At 36.0% G+C, this 26,058-nt stretch overlaps 1 protein-coding gene and 1 long non-coding RNA gene across 6 annotated transcripts in view; one reads left to right on the plus strand and one right to left on the minus strand.

The window, feature by feature from the left end:
* Positions 1 to 26,058, plus strand: part of FNDC3A (fibronectin type III domain containing 3A) — a 176,245-nt gene that overhangs the window by 140,199 nt on the left and 9,988 nt on the right. For all 5 annotated transcript variants that reach the window (XM_072783156.1, XM_072783154.1, XM_072783155.1 and 2 more), the window contains 14 exons: positions 747 to 800; positions 4,551 to 4,675; positions 5,052 to 5,226; positions 6,787 to 6,873; positions 14,322 to 14,460; positions 15,134 to 15,202; positions 15,990 to 16,108; positions 18,080 to 18,185; positions 18,273 to 18,448; positions 20,329 to 20,442; positions 21,174 to 21,323; positions 21,426 to 21,709; positions 21,809 to 22,021; positions 24,657 to 24,823. In XM_072783156.1, the coding sequence (XP_072639257.1) occupies positions 747 to 800; positions 4,551 to 4,675; positions 5,052 to 5,226; positions 6,787 to 6,873; positions 14,322 to 14,460; positions 15,134 to 15,202; positions 15,990 to 16,108; positions 18,080 to 18,185; positions 18,273 to 18,448; positions 20,329 to 20,442; positions 21,174 to 21,323; positions 21,426 to 21,709; positions 21,809 to 22,021; positions 24,657 to 24,823 (1,978 nt within the window). The remainder of the gene's footprint in view (positions 1 to 746; positions 801 to 4,550; positions 4,676 to 5,051; positions 5,227 to 6,786; positions 6,874 to 14,321; positions 14,461 to 15,133; positions 15,203 to 15,989; positions 16,109 to 18,079; positions 18,186 to 18,272; positions 18,449 to 20,328; positions 20,443 to 21,173; positions 21,324 to 21,425; positions 21,710 to 21,808; positions 22,022 to 24,656; positions 24,824 to 26,058) is intronic.
* Positions 471 to 16,237, minus strand: LOC140608203 (uncharacterized). The gene is made up of 3 exons (XR_012010229.1): positions 16,120 to 16,237; positions 14,796 to 14,906; positions 471 to 653 (listed from the first exon to the last, which is right to left on the minus strand). It is a non-coding gene; the product is annotated as an uncharacterized lncRNA (long non-coding RNA).

Here is a 26,058-nt window from a genome sequence, read left to right on the forward strand (position 1 = left end):
GCAGCCTGGGTGGCTCAGCGGTTTAGCTCCGCCTTCAGCCCAGGGCCTGATCCTGGAGACCCGAGATCAAGTCCCACATCGGTCTCCCTGTGTGGAGCCTGCTTCTCCCCCTGTCTGTGTCTCTGCCTCTCTCTCTCTCTCTCTTTCTCTCTTTCTCTCATGAATAAATAAATAAAATCTTTTAAAAAACATTTTTTTAAAAATGCTAAGGGAGACTGAAATTTTCACCACTGCAGATTTAACAAATCAGTGAATGAGCAATCTCAGGTAATGGGCACATTGTGTCTAGAAGCAAAGATCTGGACAATGTGACCTCTTGGAGTTCTTCTAAGCACCCTGGTTCCTTCATTCTCTGGTTTATCATACAGTATTACTTTTAGATTGTAAGGTGAGTTTCAGTGAAAATGACAGGATCAATCCTAGGAACTTAAAGCAACTAAAACCATCTGACAAAGGCAAAGTGGTTTTTTTAATGGATTTTATAAAAGTTAAGATTGTTCTTGCTACAAGAGATTGTTCAGTGTTCAGAAAACCTTGAATTAGCTTCTTGCTTTGTTTTCTCTCCTTGCATTTAAAAGGATTGTGGCATTATACAGTACATACATATCTGTATTTTCTGTGCAGTTTTCCCAGAGTTAATTCACAGAGAGTATCTGTAATACAATAGATTGCTCAGATTAGATCATCACAGTATCTTTTACAAAAGTACTAATTTGCTTTTTTTTTTTTTTTTGTATTTCTTTTAGACACCTAGTGACAATGGTTCTAAAATCCAAAGCTTTCTTTTAGAATGGGATGAGGTAAGTAAATTGAATATTTTAAATTAGGGGAAAATTATATGTATATTGTCAAGCAGAAATAATTTGTTTTAATAGTATTTTCCTCTTTAAAAACATTGTGAATGATTTGGTGGAAAACATTACTGGCTGGACCGCCCTATGTTTTGTTTTGTTTTGTTTTGTTTTGTTTTTGACTTAAACCCCTCAAAGCTCTCATTTGGTTAATAACCTTGATAAAGGAATTTTTTTCACATCAGCCTTAAAGGCAAGTGTATTTGTTTACTATGGCTACTCGTTTTTTAACAAATTGTCACAAACCTGATTGTTTAAAACAAGACACACTCATTCTATAATTCTGGAAACCAGAAATCAATTATGTCTCTCTGAGCAAAAATCAAAGTGTCACCATAGTCGTGCTTCCTCCAGCAACTCTAGAGGAGAATCCATTCTCCTGACTTTTCCAGCTTCTGGAGGTTCTCCTCATTACTGGGTCATTACCATGAACTCATGGCTGCATCAGATAGCCTTTTCTATCTCTGCTGCCATTATCACATGGCCTTTTTCCTCTTCTGTCTTCACGTCCTTTTCCCTCTAAGAAGGATACGTGTAATTCCATTTAAGGTCCACCTAGATAATAATCCAGGATAATCTCTCCCTCTCAAGAGCTTTAAAAAAAGCAAGTGATGTTTTAATAACATCTGTACAGTCTCTGAGTAGAGTAACATTCACAGGTTCCAGGGTTTAGGACTTGGATATCTTGAGGGCCATTCTTCAGTGTACCACAGCAAGCATACTGAGTTTTATTATTTTAGTACTCTATTTTTCCATCATTTTATGTTTCTTGCCCTGCTGTTTATATCCAGCTAAGAGGAGTAGCCAGAAGGAGTAAGAAGAAATTCCATTGATAATTTGGGAATTCAGCAGTATGTAGGCATACCTTTGAGATATTGTAGATTCGGTTCCAGCCAACCACAATAAAGCAAAGTACTTCAGTAAAGCAAGTCAGATGAATTTTTTGGTTTCCCAGTGTATATAAAAGTTATATATCACACTATATTTGTAGTCTATTAAAGGTTCAGTGGCATTATGTCTTAAAAAAAATGTACATACCTTAATAATACTTTGTTGCTGGGACGCCTGGGTGGCTCAGTGGTTGAGTGTCTGCCTTCGGTTCAGGGCGTGATCCTGGGATTCTGGGATCAAGTCCTGCATCGAGCTCCCCACAGGGAACCTGCTTCTCCCTCTGTCTGTGTGTCTCTGCCTTTCTCTGTGTCTCTCATGAATAAATAAATAAAATCTTAAAAAAAAAATAAAAATACTTTATTGCTAAAAAAAATGCTGACCATCATCTGAGCTTTCAGTGAATCATAATCTTTTTGCTGGTGGAGTCTTGCCTTGATGTTGATGGCTGCAGGCTGGTCAGGGTAGTGCTTGATGAAGGTTGGGATGACTTGAAATTTCTTTAGAAAAATAAGACAGTGATGAAGTTTGCTGCATCAGTTGGTTCTTCCTTTCATGAACCGTTTCTCTGTAACATGCAATGCTGTTTAATAATACTTACCAACACTAATACTTCTTTCCCAACGGAGTCAATCCCCTCAGACCCCGCTGCTGCCTTATCAACTAAGTTTATGTAGAATTCTAAATCCTTTGTTATCATTTCAAAAGTCTTCACAGCATCTTCACCAGGAGTAGATTCCATCTCAAGAAACCACTTTCTTTGCTCCTCCATAAGAAGCAGCTCTTCATCTGCTGAAGTTTTATCATGAGGTTGTAGCAATTCAGTCTCACATCTTCAGGTTCCACTTCTAATGCAAGTTTTTTCTATTTCCACCACATCTGCTGTTACTTCCTTTACTGAAGTCTTGGGACCCTCAAAGTCATCCATGAGGGTTGGAATCAACTTCTGCCAAACTCCTAAGTGTCAATATTTGGCCTCTTCCTTGAATCACATAACAAATAAAATAATAATGAAAAGGTTTGAAAGACTACAAGAACTGTCAAAATGTGACAGAGTCACAAAGTCAGCAAATGCTATTGGAAAAATGGTACCAGTAGACCTGATTGATGCAGGGTTTGGCCACAGACCAAACTTCGTAAAAAAAAAAAAACAAAAAAAACAACCACTATCTGCAGGGACACCTGGGTGGCTCAGTGGTTGAGCATCTTCCTTTGGTTCAGGCTGTGATCCCGGGGTCCTGGGATTGAGTCCTGCCTCAGGCTCCCCACGGAGAGCCTGCTTCTCCCTCTGCCTGTGTCTCTGCCTCTCTTTCTTTGTTGCTCATAAATAAATAAATAAATAAAATCTTAAAAAAAAAAATAAAACACTATGTAAAGCACAATAAAGTGAAGTGCAATAAAACAAGGTATGCCTATATTAAAGAATAATGAGGGACAAAACAAGTAGGTTTTATTCCAGAAGTTTTAAGAGAATTTAGAATTGGGAAATCCACTATCCATTATCATAGTAATTTAGAAGAAAAAACATACATTGATAAATTATAAAAAGATGCTTGATGAAATTCAGCACTCCTCTCAGTTAAAACTTTATTTTTATATTAAGTGAAGTACCATCACTAAACATAAAAGCAATTCTAGTCAAAGCAGAAGCAAGTCAAAGTTGTCAGTTATTCCCACCTTTATTTAACATTAATGCAGTATGATTTGGAACTAAAACAAGAGGTACAGCCGTACAGTGGCTGAGCTAGGGGGCAAAATTACCATTATTTAGAGATGATACAATTTTCTATTTAGACAGCTCAATAGAATCAACTATAAACAGTAAAACAGGAAGGTGTAGTTAAGCAGCCAGATACAGACTAAAGGTTTTCTCTGAAGCAGAAGTCACCCTAAAACCACCATTTACCTCTACCAACACAATAAAGAAAAATGGGTGGAGAATAAAAAACTTGTCCACTTTATGTAGCATCCTAAATTTCTGAAACTCTTTGATTGTCTTGACCTGCAGACTTTTCTCTCTCCCATTCTTTTGCCTATAATAGGTTTTCTCTCTGTTTACACTCTTTAACTGTTAAATCTATGCAGTTGTGGTTCCAAATCTTTATTTTATAGAAGCTTAGCATCTGTTAAGATAGAGGTTTGGGGATCAATTAGGGTCCTTTCCTTAAAACTGTTTGCGTAGAACTTTTCATAGATTGAGGAACACTGCCAGTTGTATGTATCAAAGATCACCCTGTTTCTACCACTGCCAGTCCCCCTAAGAGATTGTGGGGTCCACACCGGGAAAGAGTGTATTTTACTAAAGCGAGAGGTCTAGCATCAGCTAAAACAGGATACTTAATTCAAGAAGGTTTACAAAGATACCTGCTTTCTAGTTTATAAATTCTTCATTTAATGAATAGTATCATTTTAAAAATATGTGTTATCGCTGCTTTCTCTTGAGATCCATGATGTTCATGTAACAAAGATGACTTTTAACGTACACTAGCCAATATGTTGTTATTCATCAAGCAGGAATTGATGTGGATTTAACTTTTTACAATAATTTACGTGATATAGAGCAGCCCGGGTGGCTCAGCGGTTTAGCGCCGCCTTTATCCCAGGGCATGATCCTGGAGACCCCAGATCGAGTCCCACGTCAGACTCCCAGCATGGAGCCTGCTTCTCCCTCTGCCCCTGTCTCTGCCTCTCTCTCTCTCTCTGTCTCTCATGAATAAATAAATAAAATCTTTAAAAATAAATAAATAAAATATTTTTTAAAAAATTTACATGATATAATAATCAGTTTTTTGTTTTTTTGTTTTTTTTTAGGGAAAAGGAAATGGAGAATTTTGTCAATGTTATATGGGCTTACAGAAGCAATTTAAAATTACTAAACTATCACCAGCAATGGGTTGTAAATTTAGACTGTCAGCCAAAAATGAGTATGGCACAAGGTAAGATATGTTTTAATGTAAATATATTACTTAGTCAATTTCATTTATATAAATGACTTTTATTCAGAGTCCAAATTACCCACTAAAAATTCTGCTTTGGTTTATCACTGTTGCTGTATAGTAAAGATGTGTTACTAGCCTACAAAAAGCTGTAAGAGAAGGTGTTAAATAAATTGCAGCTTTAAAAGAATACCAGTTCACCTTTAGGTATCTGATCTAGTTAACATAAAATATTATCAAATCCAAGATATGTTATTTGGATTATAATTAGTTATCAAAAATTGTCACTTTCAAAAAAACGTCATTCATCGAAAATGAGTTCTTTAGCTATAGAAACAACTTTTCATTCATTCTTAAAAACTATTTATTTCAACAGTGGTTTTAGTGAAGAAGTCTTATATTATACTTCAGGATGTGCCCCTTCTATGCCAGCAAGTCCTGTATTAACTAAGGCTGGTGTTACTTGGCTATCCTTGCAATGGAGTAAGCCCTCAGGAACACCGTCAGATGAAGGAATTTCTTACATTTTAGAGATGGAGGAAGAAACTTCAGTAAGTATGAATATGTATTTTAAGTAGAGTGTTTAAAACCTATTTCAAGTAGCATTAATCCTTATAAGTAATTAGTGCCACAATAGTTAGATCCTTCCCCAAATCCTTTGAATCCTTGGTTGGTTGTCATTTAGGAGGAATTGGGATGAGGAAGAAAACAGTCTTTGGTTTCCTTGATGTGTAGGGTGGAGTTTTGTTTCTTTCTGTGGGTTTGTATGTATTCTGTGCCTACGAACAGCATGGACTGCATTTTTAAATATGTTTTAGGGAGAATAAAGAAAGGGGAAGATCACCACAGCCTTTTCAGCCTAAGCAGCTCTAAAAAATAAGAAAATAATATGTCCATCTTTTCCAGCTTTATTCATACCCTGCTTTCCCAAGTGCCACAAAAGGTATGAAGAGCTTCACATGACACTAGTTTCCAATGGCTTGTCTCCTGTGAGCTAGAATGGAACTGAACATGAGTTAGGGTGTCTTCTATGAGTTCTACATAGTTTCACAGCTTTTCAGAGCTACTTTAAAGCAATATGAGTCAAAAATAGCATTGGTCCACTCCCAGCTATATCCAGGAGAATTGAAAACACATATTCATACAGAAATGTATACATCAATGTTCATAGCATTACTCATAAAAACCAAAAATTGGAAACAACCCAGATGTCCATTAATTGATGAATGAATAAACAAAATGTGATATATCCATACAATGGAATATCATTGAGCTGTATAAAGGAATGGCATTCTAACACATGTCATGACGTGACTGAACCTTGAAAACATGCTAAGTAAAAAAATCCAGTCACAAAAGACCACATATTATGTGATTCCATTTATTAAGGATATAGGCAAATCCACAGAAAGTATATTAGTGGATGAGAAAAGAGGGGAAGTGACTGCTAACCAAAAAATAAAGTACAGGCTTCATTGTAGAATTAGGAATTTGGTGATGCTTTCACAACCTTCTGAATACACTATATATGATTGAATTTAATACTTTAAAATGGGAATTTTACAGTCTGTGAATTACACATCAACTTTTAAAATTTTTAAAAATAACATTGGGAAAGTAGTGAGGCATTGTCCCTGGAGCTATAAATAGCAATTCAAAACCTAAGTGACATCCCTATCTGCCAGCACAACTGTTTATTTACTTAAACACAGGGCAAATTAAATACGTTCAATAGTTACAGTTCTGTTTAGCTCTTGCAACATCTGTCTAGGAAATTCTGTTAGTTTTAGGGGTATGCCTATGGATGGTGAAGTTACCATTGGCTCTGACTTTACCCTCAACAGAAAGATCTTCTCTTGGTTACTATTTATGGAAAATGAGGTCTCCATCCTCCTACAAGCATTCATTAATATTTCTGGGTCTGTCCATTCAACATAGAAGTATTGAGTTGAGGATCACACTTAACAGCATTAATCACATTGTACACAGAACATGAAGAAGACCTGGATTTTTTTTTTTTTTTTTTTTTTAGACCTGGATCTTTTTACATAATTGTTATCCCCCATATTTCTGCTGTTAGACATCTAAGAAAGGCTGTTTTCCCTTTCCAGGGATATGGTTTTAAGCCCAAATATGATGGAGAAGATCTTGCTTACACAGTAAAGAATCTCAGACGTAGTACGAAGTATAAATTTAAGGTAAGCTTTGAAAGCCCTTAAGAGATTTGTTTATTGTTCTTGTTGTTCCTATTGTTTTAAAGCTAAGTATATACCTCACTCCTTGGTTTTAAATCTAAATAGTTGTGGGAGGCACCAGGGTGGCTCATTCGCTTAGGCGTCTACCTTTGGCTTGGATCATGTCTGGGATTGAGCCCCGTGTCTGGCTGTCTGCTCAACAGGGAGCCTGCTTCTCCCTCTCCCTTTGCCTGCTGTTCTGCCTGCCTGTGCACGCGCTTGCGCGCGCGCTCTCTCTCTCTCTCTCTCTGCCAAATAAATGGATAAATCTTTAAAAAATAAAAGTTCTGTCCTTGGGGTGTCCGAGTGGACAGTCAAGTTGACACTGCTCAGTCAGTTGGGCATCAGAATCTTCAATTTGGCTCAGGTTATGGTGTCAGGGTTGTGAAATTGAGCCCTGCTCATGGGTGTGGAGCCTGCTAGGGATTCTTTCTCCCCCACTACCTTTCCCAACTCATGCTTAAGCTTAAGCACTCTCTTTCTCTCTCAAAGAAAAGAGCATTTTCTAATGAGCATTACCCGCTTTACTTTCTTACTATGTAACATTGCTTGTCAAATTGTGTATATATTTAAAATCAAAATTGTGTATATATTTAAAATAAAAAAATGTTAATGTTTCATGGAACTTTTATTTGTATTCTGTGAACAAATATCTTCTAAAATGTGAATGTTGTTTAAACACATTCAGAATATGCTTTTTTGTCAGAGATATCTAAAAAAGTAATGGTATTATTTTCCTAATACATTATATCAAATGGTGCACAATTTCAGTTTGTCCCATTACTGGTAGTCACTTGATGAAGGTTGTATATACCATGTTTCTTCACTCTAAGGTTGTTCTTTCTCCCTTTGTAATAAGTATTTTGTAAATCCTATGTAAACATCTTGTTTTTCATCAAACTTTCACCTACTGGTTTTAACACCCGTTGATAATTCTTGCCTGAATCAATTATTACTGATTAATGATTTCTAAGTGTGATTTTTCAATTTTATCATCTCTTCTACATTTATTAGTTGGCATTATACTGTAAGGAAAAGCTTTCTTTTCTCATTTATATTAGTATGAACTGATGGATTCCTATTTACTGAGTGGGTTATTTTTGTTACTATGATTATCAGTCATGAGACTCAAATTATTTCAGATTTAAGAGCTCCTTCAGGATGGCTTTCAGATCTTTTAGAAATGTGCCCCCCATTATTCTTTGAGCCTTTCCTTTCTGGCACATGATATTCCAGTCTCATCTTGTGCTTCTTCAGCCTTGGAATTGGTCATTTCTCAAAGCACCTGGGTCCTTTTAGTGGACAGTAGTATTTAGAAGCCAAAGTCTGGATAGTAAGTATACTTATTGCTGTAAAAGTTTTGCTATTCCTGGACACCCTGTCAATGGACAGAGCTACGTACTTTCTGTATGTATGTGTGTTACTTCTGTATGTACACACAAAGTTTATATGCACAAACACATTTACATCTGTATTTCTGTAGATAGATAGATTTTTTAAACCATGAGTGTACACCACAAACCTCCAATTTTAATCCAGTACCACAGGTTAATTCTAGTTTTCTCCTTTTTCTTATTTCTAGCTTCCTTCGTCATTAGCAAGAAACTTTGCCCCACTTACGTTCATTATATGTCACTGTGGAACAAATTCCTTCCTTCCCATAAAGTCTCTTCAGGGTGTTTGACTTCCTACTTAGGCAAATGCTACTGCCTCCAGCCAACCCACCTATCCCCTAGTGCAGATACTTGCTTGGTTTAGCCCACCTGTTGGACTTTACATTGAATTATTTTAGGAGGAAAGCAGAGACTCTTCGTGTCATGTATCGCTTGACTGAAGCCTGGTGACTATATATATCATTCTTGCTTACTTAAAGCAACAGCAAGCCTTGAAAATTCATCTCCTAAGGAGATTCTTTAAATTCTTTATGTTTCCTAGTATATCTTCCATTCTAAGTGTTTTAACCCTGACTTGATCAGGGATATACATTGTGTTTCACAGAACATGATCCTGGAGCCGGGATCGAGTCCCACATTGGCTCCCTGCATGGAACCTGCTTAAATTAGTTAATATAAGCCAACCTACTTTTTTGTGCAGATGTTTTCCTAAAAATACAAGATGCATACTAGTTGATAAATTGAACATTACAATTTTCCAGTCAGTGTTTATTTAATCAAATCATTTCAAATAAACGATAGAAGCCACTGTAAATTGATTTCACTATTAAAGGGCAAAAATAAATTTTATTATTCCTTGAGAACCTTAGAAAATTTTTCATAATGAGTAATTTGATTATGGAGAGCATAATAATTATATTTATTATGCTTTATCATGTATATTAGCTTCATTTTTAAAACTTATGATAACACTGAATGATCTTAATTTCAAAATAGAGTTTTCATATTTACAAGATTTATAAAATACCTAAGAAGTAAGTACATTCATTCAGTTTTCCTCTTAAGATGACGTTGGATTGTATTTTGCTTCGGTAACATACCAACAAGTTTTCTAAGGAGAAAATGTTAAGATCTTTATAATTTGGTAAGTTTATTAAAATTCTTAGAATTCTATCATGTAACACCATGGTGTTATGCCACACAGAGACAAAAATATACACAAAAAGAGTTAAATTTCTCATGATGCACTATTTTAAAAAGTCACAAATTTTTATTTAAAATTGTTTCGCTGTGGTAGTCACATTCGAATTGCAGGTTATACAGTCAGAATCTCTAAGAGGAGGAGCCCTTAGAAAAAGTAACCCCAAAAAACTAGAGAGAGGATGGGAAAACAGTGTTTCTAAACTACCTCTTAACAAATCACTGGCTTATAGGAGAGGATTCTATACTGGCTTATTAAATAATAAATTAAAATAGTGATAAGAACTTAGAGTAGGGATCCCTGGGTGGCGCAGCGGTTTGGCGCCTGCCTTTGGCCCAGGGCACGATCCTGGAGACCCGGGATCGATTCCCACGTCGGGCTCCCGGTGCATGGAGCCTGCTTCTCCCTCTGCCTGTGTCTCTGCCTCTCTCTCTCTCTGTGACTATCATAAATGAATAAAAATTAAAAAAAAAAAAAAAAAAAAGAACTTAGAGTATTAGTTCCACAAATACGATCACCAGACCATTCTACCAACACCACCTGGGAACTTGTTAGAAATGTAAGTTTTCTGGCCCCCTCAGATCTTCTGAATCAAAAATTCTGGGATAAAGCCTAACAGTCTGTTTCAGCAGACTCTCCAGGTGATTCTGATGCTTGCTGAATTTAAGAACCACTGATATAAAGGAGGAAAGAAATACTAGGAAATAAAAAATGATGACTATTTGAAGTCTTCTAGAAGTTCAGACACTTTGAATCTGCCTTGTGCTGAGGGACTTTTGAATCATTAAATCCTATTGCTGCCTCAGTCTTTCTAGTTTGACATTGCAGACTCCTCTTTCAAGCAAACCATATCAAAATAGTCTTAACAGTAAAGAAATCTTAGATTACTAAGCAAAAGCAGCAACATATTATAATCCAGAAGGCAATGACTAGATAGTATATTGCTGTTTGTAAAGAAACAGTAAGAATATATGATTAACATAAAATCCTAATATGACCAAGTTTACCCAATGCCAGAGTTCTAGTTTCTACACTACAGCCAATCCTAGGACACTTTAAACACTAGAACAAAATTGGAACAGTGAAAAAATTTTAAAATTAAAAAAAAATTAAAACAAAAATGTAAAGCAAGGATGCCTGGGTGGCTCAGCATTTAAGCATTTGCCTTCGGCTCAGGCTGTGATCCTGGAGTCCCAGGATTGAGTCCCACATTGGGATCCCTGCATGGAGCCTGCTCCTCCCTCTGCCTGTGTCTTTGCCTCTCTCTCTGTGTGTGTCTCTCATGAATAAATAAATAAAATCTTTACAAAAAAATTAAAGCATAAGAAAGCAGCCAGAATTCTTAAAATCATTTAAAATTCAGAATGGCATTCAATGCTGATTCCATCAAATGGTTCACTGGAAGCTGGGCTCTCTAGGACCTGTTGTCCAAATTTAAAATGATAATTATATTTCTTATTATTATTAAAGGCTTCAGAGGCTAGTAGCCAGTCCTATGACTCTGGGCCACTAGGAGGCTCATGTCTTATTTCCTAAAGTTCCTGAAAATAGTTTTTCAAGCAGCAAGGCTTGAGTTCTGAGTACCTTGAGTTGAGAACCCTTAAGTACTTTCACTGCAGCTTGTTACTTATTTTGAGGCCTTTTTACAGGTGGAGAGAAATCAACCAGTATCTGGATCCATCAACTTAATTTCCATATTTGAAATTCAGTTATACACTTAAATGTCAGGATCAATGACAGTACATAAAGATGTTCCCTTCCTCATCATCATCATGTCCAGTGTTCCTTTCTCCTTTGCCCTAAACTCAGTGTGCCCAAGTTAAGTCCAAAGTTCTTATTATGTCCCTTTCTCCCTTGGATACATCAGCTCTTTGCCTTCTATCAGCTGTCATTCTGAAGAATACTAAGAATACTAAATTCTGTTCTGAAGAATACTAAATCTCCAAACCTGTTCTGTGTTATCAGGCTATTCTCTTACCTTCTAATTACCTTCTGAGTTCTGTTTTATACCTAGATTAATCATTCTGAAATACAGCTTTCCCTCTAAAAAAACAATTTCCTTAGGTTCACAGAAGATTCTCTATATTCTGATGCACTTAGTTTTTTTAAAATGCATTGCCTTTCACTCCTTACTTGAACTGGCTATCACGAGATTGATTACTTCTTCTTTGAACAGAGCTCGCTATTTACTTTTCATTTCTGCTCTATACCCAGGGCTTTCTGTTTTCCCTCTTAGCCAAGTTTGCCCTTTTACTGCTCTTGCCCATGAAGACCCCATATCACTTCTGTTAACCTTTTCAAAAGCTTTTGTGGATCATTTTATGCCTTAGCAATCTTTCATCTGTTGCCTAAATCTTTGGACAAGCATATTGCCTGTCTTCTGCATAAAGATTCTAAATGTGTTGAAGTTGAGTGCACTACCTGGAGTTCTAGCAAAGTGCTCCCTCTGTGGCGGGGAACTGAATGAGTGTTCTTGATTATTAGTAAAACTGTGGGGGGTGGGAAGATAACCATATGGCTTTATAACTTTTAATACCTTCATGGCTAACTGAAGTAAAAGGAGTCAGTGCGAAAATATATAGCTTTAAAAAATGTAATTAGTGGATATTTATGGATTTTAGGGAGTCTGTTCTTACTTTAATAGTTTCTTCTAGTTTTAGGTTTAAGTAGTCGCTGTGTACCATATTGACAAGTGTTTTGATCATCTTTGTAGTCTAATGTGTAAAGCAGCAGATAAAACATCCTGAAAATCTGTTATAGTGCGTGGGAGGACTGAGGAAGCCTGAGCAAAATTGAACAATTGAACCAAATTCTACTGAGGTTTCATGGGCTGCATGAGTTGTTTAGGGGTAGATTTATTTTGATCTTTATATTATCATGTCATGTCATAAAGGACCTTGTGTGTGAGTCATCCAGTAATTATTGAGCATCTACTCTATAATAAAGCACTGTTCTAAACTAAAGCACTGTACTAAGAGTACAATAATAATCAAAACACTTGGGCAGCCCGGGTTGCTCAGCGGTTTAGCACCGCCTTCGGCCCAGGGCCTGATCCTGGAGACCTGGGATCAAGTCCCATGTCAGGCTCCATGCATGGAGCCTGTTTCTCCCTCTACCTGTTTCTCTGCCCTGCTCTCTCTCTCTTTGTCTCTCTTTAATAAATAAATAAAATCTTAAAAAAAAATCAAAACACCTAATATGCTTAGTTGGGTGAATAGACAGTAAGCAAGTAAATAGCTGATGGTGATAAGTGCTATGTGGATTAACTAAATTAGGGTGAGGTGATAGAATGGGTAGTCAAGAAGTGTTTTGGAAATGACAGACAAATCTGAATAACAAGGAGTTAGCATGTCATGATCACAAAGAACATTTTAGGCAGGGGAAATAATTGGTAATGCAAAAGACCATAAAGTGGAGGTAGTTAGGGGAGAAGTCACATAGTGTTGTAGTCCATTAGGGAATTTAGATTTTATAATGAGTAAAATCAGAAGCTGTTGGAAAGGTTCTAAGCTAAGAAGTAATAAAATCCCTTTGGTAGTTGTGTAGAAAATAGATAGGGTTGGGAGAAGGAATGGAAGCTAGCAAACTAGTTAGTAGCATATTGTAGCCATTCAGAAAAGATAGGATAAAGGAAGCCTTGACTAAGGTGGTAGTAGTAGAGGAAAACAGAAAAGTGGAGGTAGAGTTGACAGGATTTGCTAATATATTTAAGCTGTAGGTTTAGAGAAAGAAAAATCAAGGATGTTTCTTGATTTTTGACTTGACCATAAGTAGATGATAGTACTTTCTGCTGATAAGAGCAAAGATAGAGACGGTTTAGAAAAGAGAAAATCCTATCAAGTTTGATATTGGACTTTATGAGCTTTAAATTCAATAGAAGAGATAAAGTAAAAACTTAGATACGAATTATATTTATTGCTGCACAACTTAATAGCTTGAAAAAACAAGCATTCATTTTATCAGTGTCTGTGGTTCGGGAATTCAAGACTGCCTTAGCTGGGTGGTTCTGATGCAGAATTTATGTGAGATTGCAGTCAAGATGCCAGGTAGGGCTACAATCACCTGAAGGCTTGACTGGGGCTGGGGAATTTGCTCCCAAGTTCACTCAGGTGGTTGGTAGCCCTCATTTCCTCTCAACTGGTCAGAAACTTCAGTTTCTCACCAGATGGGCTTCTCTGTAGGAAAGCTGCACACTGTCATTTATGTTACACTGTATTGGAAGCAAGTTATTAAAAACAATTCAGGGGCAACCCCGGTGGCACAGCGGTTTAGCCCCGCCTGCAGCCCAGGGCATGATCCTGGAGACCCTGGATGGAGTCCCACATCGGGCTCTCTGCATGGAGCCTGCTTCTCCCTCTGCCTGTGTCTCTGCCTCTCTCTCTCTCTCAATCTGCATCTCTATGAATAAAATAATTTTTAAAAATTCAAAGGGAAGAGGAATTAGCTTCTCTCTGAATAAAGCAAGTTGAAAGAATTTATGGACATTTTTTTTAAACCCAAAGAATAGTAAAAGAATAACTAAATCAAACCCAAAGCCTATCAAGTACCATCAGATTATAGCTTATTCCTTTGATGATGACTCTTGGTTAGTATCAAAATGTTAGGCTTAAAGTTGTATTCCCAGAACTGATTCTAAATGGGGATTATACCTAAATAATCCTCATATGTGCTGAGTCCCTGCTGAAGATAAGCAGTTCTCACATAAACAAAACCATCACAGTCTGAAACTTTATCATTTGATTGTGCTTATTTATCTCTCATCACTTTTTTTAAGCTATTATCATTAGGTAACAGATATTAATTGTTCTATGTCACAGGTTATTGCTTACAACTCAGAAGGTAAAAGTAATCCAAGTGAAGTAGTAGAATTTACTACATGCCCTGATAAGCCAGGAGTACCTGTGAAGCCTTCAGTTAAAGGAAAGATACATTCACACAGTTTTAAAATAACTTGGGGTAAGATATGCATATTTGTACATCATTACTTTTGTATTTGATTAAAATGATTTGAATATTAAGATATTTTTTAGGATAGTTGAGTAAATTTGTTAGATTAAGCAAGTTCAATACAGAATGTGAGAATCATTCATTGTTTGAGGATCTTTTTTGTGCAAAACTTTGCACTCACACGAATACAGAGTTCATATCTGATACCAGAAGAACTCAGCATCTATTGTAGGACTATGAGCAGAGGTAGCACTGAGTGAAATGAATGATTACTGAAATTGTAGCTGTAGATCACCTAGGTCATCTTGGTCCTCGTGAGAAATGAAAATCACTTACTCACTTACACATTTGTTGGGGTGCCTGGCTGGCTCAGTCAGAAGAGCATCCAACTCTTGATCTTGGGGTCGGTTGTGAGTTCAAGCCTTACATCAGGTGTGGAAGTTGCTTAAATAAAGCTTGAAAAAAATTAATAAAACACATTTATTGAACACCTGCTTATGCACTACCTAATGCAAAATCAGTATAGTAATGAAATGCTGGTGTTAATTTTTTTAAAAAAGCATTGCAGGTGATTCTTTTTATTTTTTAAACAGTCTTAGATTTTGCATTCTGCTTATTAGGATTTTTGTCATTGTTTACTTGTATTTACTTTACCTAATACCACTTTTACCTCTTTGGATAGACCCACCAAAAGACAATGGAGGCGCAGCCATTAATAAGTATGTAGTGGAGATGGCAGAAGGTTCCAATGGTAAGAACCGCTACCAAAAATTAATAGATGTATGCCTCTGCTCTTCATGACTACAGTTTATATGATCTCTTTTCTTTCACTCTCCATTCTCCTTTGTTTATAGCAGTTAGTATTTTAAGTAGTAATCTCTAGAAATACAGTGAATCAAACGTAAGACTCCTATACACCTGTATTATTACATTTACATTTGCATTTTATTTCCTTTCTCACTTGTTTGCATCACTCCGTTCCAGTATATCTCAAGTCTTCTGAAGGTTTATTTAGTTAGATTTATAACCAGACATATCAGAGAAAAATTATCTTGCAAAGTTTAACTTACATTATAGTAGTTTTAGAAATATTTTCTGTACCTTGTGAACTTTATTTTTGAATCATACATTTAACCATCTATTTCTATGCAATGAACTGTTTCCTGAAAAATAATGTCTTTTAATTAAGACTAAACTTCCTATGGTATTGGTTCTTTCTACTCTTTGTGTGTTATAATGTTATTACTAGACCAGTAAACACATTTAAAATGTTTAATTAAAAGCAGATTATCAATGTAAGCCAAAGTCTGAACAGAGTTACAGAGATATTTCATTTCAACAAAGCCATACAGATTTGTCTAGGAAGCTGTAACATAAAGAAAATTAGATCATCTCCAGGAAACTCGAAGCAAGCTTAAATTGTTTCTGACAAATTACATAAACACTTACGAGTGAAGCTAGGATACCTGCCGTGTCCGTGATACCAAAACGTTAAACATTACCTTGTAGCTGACTGAACATAATTCTTCACCTTACAGGAAACAAATGGGATATGATATACAGTGGAGCTACTAGAGAACATCTTTGTGATCGACTGAATCCAGGCTGTTTCTATCGTTTACGAGTTTACTGCATCAGTGATGGAGGACAGAGTGCGGTAATACTTACATGTAGTTTTTTTTTTCCAAGTTTGAGTCAAATAAGACGAGATCACCAGATGTCACTCAAAATTTGAAATGTATCCAAAGTAATTTCTGTAACCCAGGTGATTCATTTTATACTGACCAGAATATTCCAAAATAGAACTTGGCTTATTAATCATTTCTCAGTGAATATGTATTGTCTGGTTGATGTTTAGCTTTGGAACAACAGATATACAAAAATGTTGCAGAAAGATTTATAAAGATAAATTTTAGGATGATGTTCAATAATTATACCTAACAGAAATAAAAGTAAAATAATTGTAGACTGATCATTCCATAAATTATGTGAATCAGGACAAATCATAAAATGTCATTTACTGTTTAAACACAGATTCTAATATTTACTTATTGCGGAAATTGGTAGTTATTTTTATGAATAGAGATCCACTAACCAAAATGGACTTAAAGTACACCACTGAGGGATCCCTGGGTGGCGCAGTGGTTTAGCGCCTGCCTTTGGCCCAGGGCGCGATCCTGGAGACCCGGGATCGAATCCCACGTCAGGCTCCCGGTGCGTGGAGCCTGCTTCTCCCTCTGCCTGTGTCTCTGCCTCTCTCTCTCTCTCTCTCTGTGACTATCATAAATAAATAAAAATTAAAAAAAAAAAAAAAAAAAAAAAAAAAAAAAGTACACCACTGATTATATGTGAGATATTTGCAATGTTCTGGAGAGGCATTTTTTTAATAGGAGTGATTTCTTTTTTTAATGAATTTAACCAAGAATGAGTTCATGGAGTATTAAAAACTGTTACCAGGGGATCCCTGGGTGGCGCAGCGGTTTGGCGCCTGCCTTTGGCCCAGGGCGCGATCCTGGAGACCCGGGATCGAATCCCACGTCAGGCTCCCGGTGCATGGAGCCTGCTTCTCCCTCTGCCTGTGTCTCTGCCTCTCTCTCTCTCTCTCTCTCTGTGACTATCATAAATAAATAAAAATTTAAAAAAAAAAAAAAACTGTTACCATTTTTCAAATGGAATTTAGTGCAATAAAGGTACCTTCTTTTTTTTTTTTTTTTGAAGGTACCTTTTTAAAAAATGAACTTATAAGTATTTGAAAACGTGAGTACTATGAAACTGAGTGCATGTCCTGCCCCCACAGGCTTAGGATCCAATTACTTCATTTTATCTAATAAAATCTTTCTGTATTAAAAAAAGCAAGTCCCCTGCCCCCCAAAAAAGTCCCAATTTTCTAATTCAGCATTATAGCATTCTCATATAGGATACCTTTCTGAATATGATGATGACTAAATATTTTATTTATGTTTGGAAAAAATACTAAGTATAAATCTTATTAATACAATGCTGATAAGGAATATGGCACTGAGTGTGTCAGTATTTTAAGGGAAATTTTAAAATAAAAATTAATATATAACTTTTATATAGTGTAGAAACTAAAGTAATACCAAATACCTGAAGATACCTAACACTTGGAAAAGCTTACTTGATTTTTTAATTATTTTTAGGAAAAAAGGAAAGATTACCTATAAATACTAGTATTTGGGTTAAAAATACAATATATAGTAAAGTAACCAAAGTTATAAACATTGCAAATAGTGTTTGTAGAATGTTCCTTAGAAGAGATCTGTGGATCCATTTAGACAGGAACAAAAATAATACCCATTAGGTTATGATGTGATGGTGGGGTTTAATTATGGAAGAATAAAAAGGAAAAGTTTCTTGGGTTTTTTTTTCTGGTAACTTTCTTTGTATATAGTAGTCACATAGTATGTGTCTTTATTTGTCTATATAAAATTAGAGTTTTAATGATTTGAGTTTTTTATTTAGAACTTTTATTTCTTTTCAGTTGAAAGTCAGGTAGAATTTCAAATTATCAGTGCAGTCTTTGTGTTCATGTTATTTTCCTTTAACAAAAGCAATCTGATTGTTTGGTTGGGGCATTTTTGTTTTGCTACTGCTTTTGTTTTGGCAGGTATCTGAATCTTTACTTGTGCAGACTCCAGCTGTGCCTCCAGGCCCATGCCTCCCTCCCAGATTACAGGGTAGACCCAAAGCAAAAGAAATACAGTTACGATGGGGTAATTTCCATTTTGGTAATAAATTTTAATTAAGTTAGTCCTAAATGTATTCCTTTTGTTAAACTGCATAAATCTTTCCACCTTTAGGACCCCCTCTGGTTGATGGTGGGTCACCCATTTTCTGCTATGGTGTGGAAATGTCTCCTGTAGAAAAAGATGAACCAAGAGAAGTTTACCAAGGTTCTGAAGTAGAATGTACAGTGAGCAACCTTCTTCCTGGAAAGACTTACAGCTTCAGACTGCATGCAGCTAACAAAATGGGGGTAGGAAAACTCTACTGATTGAATTATAATCACAGTGGTATTTCATGACATATATAATTGCACCCATTAGCCATTTTGCTTTCAACGTGTGACCCCAGAGTTTACAGTTGTTTTCTGGATTTTTTAAGATTTATTTATTTATTTGAGAGAGCAGAGGAAGGGGCTCTGGTGTGGGGTGGGGGGAGTGGGCAGAGGGAGGAGGACAAGCAGACTCTCCACTGAGCATGGAGCTCTGTCCCAGGACCCTGAGATCATAACTTGAGCCAAAATGAAGAGTCAGCCACTCTGACTGAGCGTCCTAGGTGCCCCCAAATTTTGCAGTTTTTAATAAGCTTATAGAGATAAATAAGAGAGAGGTCTGTATATACATACGGTAACTTAGTTTTAGAATCTCGATATTTTCAAATCCCACTTAAAATTTGTGACACTTTGGACTTTAGCTATGCCAAAGTTTGCCTTTCAGGTGGTGCTGGTAGGATTTGTTTTAATAAGAAAAGTAGAGTAGGGATCCCTGGGTGGCACAGCGGTTTGGCGCCTGCCTTGGGCCCAGGGCGCGATCCTGGAGACCTAGGATCGAATCCCACGTCAGGCTCCCAGTGCATGGAGCCTGCTTCTCCCTCTGCCTGTGTCTCTGCCTCTCTCTCTCTCTCTGTGTGACTATCATAAATAAAAAATAAAAAAAAAATAAAAAAAAGAAAAAAAAAAAAAAAGAAAAGTAGAGTAGAAACAAGACCATACTTGGAGTAATTGAAATACTTGGAGTAATTAAGTTTTTGAGGCTGGTAATATGCAGCATTTACTTTCAGTTGGCTACTAATTGTAATTCATTTTTTACCTAAGGAAAAAGAAAACTTGAAGCATTTCTGGGTTTTTTTTTTTTTTTTTTTTTTTTTTTGCATTTCTGGTTTTATCTGACTTTTTAGAAAGCATTATCTATGTATCTGTACAACTCCATAAAATGGACAAAATAGGTGATATCTCCATTTTATAGCTGAAGAGGCTAGAGTTCAGAAAGGCCAAATGATAAACCACAGACTCAGGATTGTCAGACTCCAGAGCCAAGGCCCTTTCCACTCAACCAGGACATCTCTCATCTCTGCATTAAAGTGGGTTCTCTAAGGACAAAGCAGTAGTTTCTTGCCTCAATTGAGTAACATTCTCTAATTATTCTGTAATTACAGTTTCACAAAATTAAACTGATAAGTCTCTCCTCTCCCATTATTTCATACTTCAGTGACCTGTATTATATCTTAGTCCTGTTCTCCAATTGAGTTCAGTATCTGTATCTACAGACTTAAAGTTTCTTATGTCAGTACTTTGTTGGCCATTCTAACATAAATCATCGTTTCCTGTCTGAAGTCATCTTGTCAGCCCCACAAGGCTGGGATAGCACCTCTATTGCTAGTGTTTTTAATCTGTATTTTCAGAATACTGAAAATTTGTCAAAATCATCTTAAATAGTTGCTTTCTGCATTTCCAGAGACTATACATTTTAGACTCTTTTTAAATCTATTCTAAATTTTAAGATCTAATTTATACCCATGATTCCCCCCATGCGTTTGTTATATCCTCATATAATCTCTTCTGACTTACTCCACATACCCAATTCCCTGATACCCTGCCCTTCTTACAGAAACCAGTTCATGAAGGAAAAAGGAGAAGAAAGTACAGTAGATAAAACTTAAAAATACCCGCACATCGTCACTTCCATGATATTGCATCTTTTTACTTTCTGTGAATGCTTTTGGAGTTTTATTATGGCCAGTTTGTCTTGAAGGAGAGGAATAATGCATTTAATTATTTATTTATGTGAATATTTATGAAGAGCTGTGCAGTCAGTGGGTAAAAAATGAAAACACTGGCTATATTTGTTTTTCTAGTTTGGACCATTTTCAGAAAAATGTGATATTACTACAGCCCCTGGACCACCAGATCAATGCAAGCCTCCTCAAGTTACATGCAGATCTGCAACTTGTGCGCAAGTAAATTGGGAGGTATTGTAATTCCCATTTACCTACTTTAAATGATAAGAGTAGTTCATCTAAAAGAATAGAGTTACTGTTCATTTCACCTCCTAAATTATGCAGACAATAAGTCCTAGTTAAATTCATGTGGTAAAAAGTGAATTTTTTATCTTTACGATGCATTTAAGTAAGGCATATTTGCATTACAAGTACAGAGTTTCTTATTCATGATGTGCTTTGTATTTTTTTCAAAGGCTTGGTCTCATTACTGAGATACTTAGCCACTGACTGAGCTTAATGTTCAGAACAAACATTCATAGGAATTAGTATAATACTATTTCTCTTATATTTATTATCTCCACTGTTTATTGTGTATAGTAATAATCAGTAATGATAATTGCATTTTCAGCTTCCTTTGAAATTTAACAGAAAATGTCCTTACATGGTTTAACATTTATATTACTTAATTAAATTATTTTGACTTCAAAATTCACCTTAAAATTTTCTTTCTGAAGTGATTCAGTCATATTTTTATTTCTAATTGGAAACAAGGATATTTTTTGACCAGTCTTACATTCAGGTGACCTTAATGAATAAAAATGTAATAATGAACAGTTTTAATTCTACTTAAACATTTTAAAGAAATTCAAAAGCAAGATCAGTCGGTTTTTGATACGCCTCAGGTAAAGAACGTTTTTGCCTAAAAACCATTTAATCAATATCAAGACCTTAAGACGTTTTCTTTTTCTTAAATTTTAAAGGTCCCTTTGAGTAATGGAACTGATGTCACTGAATATCGATTGGAGTGGGGAGGTGTCGAAGGAAGTATGCAGATGTGTTACTGTGGGCCTGGTCTCAGTTATGAATTAAAAGGACTTTCACCAGCAACTACCTATTATTGCAGAGTCCAGGTAAAGGTGGTCAGGGCCTTGTTACTCTAGCCAGAGCTTTGTGTTCTGTGAGCATTTTGATGGTCATGTTTTTGTTAACTTATAGGTTCTGTTAATTTGTAGGCTCTGAGTATTGTGGGTGCAGGCCCTTTCAGTGAAGTAGTAGCCTGTGTGACTCCACCATCAGTTCCTGCTATTGTGACTTGTCTTCAAGAAATAAGTGATGATGATATAGAAAATCCCTATTATTCACCTTCTACATGCCTTGCAATAAGCTGGGAAAAGCCTTGTGACCATGGTTCAGAAATCCTTGCCTACAGCATAGACTTTGGAGATAAACAGCCCTTGACAGTGGGAAAGGTTACAAGCTATATTATAGACAATTTGCAACCAGATACAACATACAGGTACACTCTACACACTATGTTAATTTTTGCCTAGGCCAGAGAGAAACTTTAAATAGAGTGATCATAACTGATTTTGTTTTTTCTTAATGTGGCACTTAGAATACGAATTCAAGCCTTGAATAGCCTTGGAGCTGGTCCTTTCAGCCACATGATAAAATTAAAAACTAAGCCCCTCCCTCCTGATCCACCTCGTCTGGAATGTGTTGCCTTCAGCCACCAGAACCTTAAGCTGAAATGGGGAGAAGGAACCCCAAAAACACTGTCAACAGATTCTATTCAGTACCACCTTCAGATGGAGGATAAGAATGGAAGGTAGGTGGGATCCCTGGGTGGCTCAGTGGTTCAGCGCCTGCCTTCGGCCCAGGGCGTGATCCTGGAGACCCAGGATCGAGTCCCACATCAGGCTCCCTGCATGGAGCCTGCTTCTCCCTCTGCCTGTGTCTGTGCCTCTCTCTCTCTCTCTCTCTCTCTCATAAATAAAAATCTTTAAAAAAAAAAAAAAAGAATGGAAGGTAGGTGTTTTTAATTGCTACTTTATAGTTTCTAAGGTCTTAAGTATATAAATCTAAACAGTAGAAGTTAATAAGACTTCAAAACTAGGTTAGAATTCTAATAAGTAATTTTAAATGTGCTATTTTCAAAAGACCAGAAGATATAGTGATGATTTCCTGTTTATAACTTGTGAGTAGGATGCCAAGAGAAAAATTAAGCGGGCTATTCTTTGACTCTCTTCTCTAACCCATTTACTCTCTTCATGCTAGTAAAAGAAACAATCTTTGCTACCAAAAAAGTTCTTAAGCCCGTATTTCCAGCAGAGGTGGTTTTGACAGTAAATAATTGATTGGCTTAAGACCCCTATGTCTGACTTTCTTTCCTCCACACCCGTCACAGAACCTGCATGCTAAGTAAATACAGTTTAGTTCCTCACTGTCAGACTTGGTTAGTCTCTGATTATTAGCTAGTCTCCTGCTAGGTTCTCATCTTTGCTGGCGTCCTTTACATTTTCTTGACATCCATGCCATATAGCATCCCACCAAATCATTTTTAATCATAAATCAAAAGATTTGTAGTATAAATTATTCAAATGGAAATCTGAGGCTGTTTATTGGCATTATAGCCCATGTAAACAATACCATATACCCTTTACAGGAGTTATTCTAATATTTTTAAGAATTTAAATTTTACTTTTCTACTATTCACTCAGCTTATAAGAAACAATCTGTATAATCTCATGGATTCAGAGTGCTAGTAGCAGCTTTTCCAAAGGTCTTCCCACTTTGCTTTTTGTGTTGTGTTTGCATCTTAGCCAAATATTCAATAATGGAATATTCATGATACTTTTTTACATAAGTACTCTCAGAAATGCTTACACATTTAAAATAACATACAGAATTAAACATACTGTATCACTAGTAAGAGCATTATACAGAGCAAACAGTATTAATCATTTTCTGAAATCTGTGCCTCTATAAATGTTAGCCTTTGTTCTTGGCAGAATTTTGTGTACACTTTGTAAGGCCTTACCTCTAGAAGGAGATTCTTTACCTTGCTACAGATTTTTGGTATAGCCATTTATCTTTAATATGTGTTGTTATCATTGGGTGAACTAATTCTGTAAGTTATTTTCATGCCCTTTGTAGCATTTACATTTAGGATAATGCAAGAAGGTTTACTGGAAACAGGTCTATTAGCAGTTGACTGAAATGTAATAGAATAAAAATTCCATTAAATATAAATAATATTGGGATCCCTGGGTGGCGCAGCGGTTTGGCACCTGCCTTTGGCCCAGGGCGCGATCCTGGAGACCCGGGATCGAATTCCACGTCGGGCTCCCGGTGCATGGAGCCTGCTTCTCCCTCTGCCTGTGTCTCTGCCTCTCTCTCTCTCTGTGTGACTATCATAAATTAAAAAAAAAAATATATATATATATGTATATATATAATATTAATAAGCTAGAGAATTGTAAGGTATGAGTATGGCTTATGGCTGTGGAAAATAAAAACTTTTATGATATTGTTAAATTTACTATCTAAATTTAATAAATCAATTTAGTAATACTTAGGTTTTACTCTTTCCCTTTGATTTTTCACAACTGTTTACATTTGCTTTGGGATAGTGTCTGAATGCTATTTCAGCTGTTTCCTGACCAAGATTTTGTCATTGTCGGCTTTTTTGATAGTGGTTTAAACTCTTTTTTTCCCCTGTTCTTTAAAAAAAGGGGTGGGGATTAAAAAGGCAAGGCTTATCTAATTACTGCTTCTTGGAAATTTTGTTACTTCGGGTCTTTAACTGGTTTTTCATTTTTAACCTGACTACAGTTTTCAGACTATTTAGAACTATGTGGGCATTCATTCCATTATTGATTCCCCAATTTCCAAAAATTTTAAAGCAGCCAATCAAAAATATTGGGGAACATTGAACTTATGGATGACATACATGATGATAATCTTTTCATCAAACAGTTCAGATGTGGCAAATTATATATTCTTTCATACTGCTGGGTAAATCTCTAGAAAACATAACCAAAACAACTAAAATTATGCCTGGACATTGAGGATTCTCTTTTTTATATAACAAGTTATATGCCAAAGAGTCTAATGAAAATTGTAGTATTCTGAGTATCTTTAAAAATGTATGAACATTAAAAGATAGCAGTCAGAAACAAAGCTATACCATAAGCCTGAAAAGTTACTGTGATGGGCACAAAATTTAGCAGTAATTTTTTAGGAAACCATGTCAGATTAGAAAATTTACCAATCCTGTGATTTTCATCATCTGATGAAAGATATAACAGATTTATTTGGAGTGACAAGGTGTTCCTGGCATTAAGTTCTAAGAGTAACTTCTACTTCTAAATAATGTCCCAACTGTACTACTTTAATAGTTTTTAAACACTTTTCGGAAGGTAGTCAAGGTTTATTTTTAATAAGAGTTATTTCCATTTTAGGTTTATATCCTTATACAGAGGTCCATGTCATACATACAAAGTACAAAGACTTAATGAGTCAACATCCTATAAATTCTGTATTCAAGCTTGTAATGAAGCAGGGGAAGGTCCTCTCTCCCAAGAATATATTTTTACTACTCCAAAATCTGTCCCAGCTGCCTTGAAAGGTAAGTTATACATCCTCAGGTTACTTTCTTTAATAATAAATTAATTTTAAATGCATCTTCATACATAGCCTTATGTGCTGTTATTACAATTTATCATCCAGTATGTGTCTGACATTTAAATTACAAAAAAATTATATAGACAAGCCCACCTACTAAGAGTTTGACTCAGTAATAAAAGCTATTTTAGGCAGCCCGGGTGCCTCAGCGGTTTAGCGCTGCCTTTAGCCCAGGGCGTGATCCTAAAGACCCGGGATCGAGTCCCACGTTGGGCTCCCTGCATGGAGCCTGCTTCTCCCTCTGCTTGTGTCTCTGCCTCTCTCTCTGTGTCTCTCATGAATAAATAAACAAAATAAAAAATTAAAAAAAATTTAAAAAAAAAAAAACAAAATAGGGATCCCTGGGTGGCGCAGCGGTTTGGCGCCTGCCTTTGGACCAGGGCGTGATCCTGGAGACCCAGGATTGAATCCCACGTCGGGCTCCCGGTGCATGGAGCCTGCTTCTCCTCTGCCTGTGTCTCTGCCTCTCTCTCTCTCTGTGACTATCATAAATAAACAAAAATTTAAAATCAATCAATCAATAAATAAATAAAATATTTTTAAAAAGCTATAAAGTTATTTTACCTAGCACATTGATACTGCAAGTACTGGGTTTTGTTCGTAATCTTTTTAATAATCTAACATAAAAATACTACACTGAATAGACATGTTGGATTTCTAATAGGATCATTTGCTGTTTCTCCTATTGTTACTTAAAGAAAAAATTACAAACTCAAATTGTTTTGACTTGTTCTTTCATTCATTTGGATTTCAGGGAGAAGGCCAGGTTGTTTGTTAAAAAGAAAATAAATGTATCCTTAGTTAACTTGAATTTTTTAATCAGATTTGCACATACATTCACAGATTTGTATATACAAATATCTTTAAAATTTAAATTGTCCCTTTAGATGGGTTATTTTTCAATGACCCTGGCAAGGATTGCACTTTGTGTATTTAGCCAAAATAACTAACATTCCTTACACTGAGGACAAATCACAGAGACTTCTAGTACAGTGTCCTGGATCGTGTCATTTGTTAAGCAGATCCACAGTTAGCCGGACTGTTCTTGAGTGTCTTTCTAATAATGTTGATGGAGTTTTACTGAGTCCTTTTTCTATTCTGTCATCCAGTTTAGTGTTCTTAGCCTTATGACTGTTGCTCATGTTTAATCTTTTGTTACCCCACCATTGAGTGAAGAAG

Source organism: Canis lupus, chromosome 17 (genome assembly GCF_048164855.1).
Source record: "Canis lupus baileyi chromosome 17, mCanLup2.hap1, whole genome shotgun sequence".
NCBI lineage: Eukaryota > Metazoa > Chordata > Mammalia > Carnivora > Canidae > Canis > Canis lupus.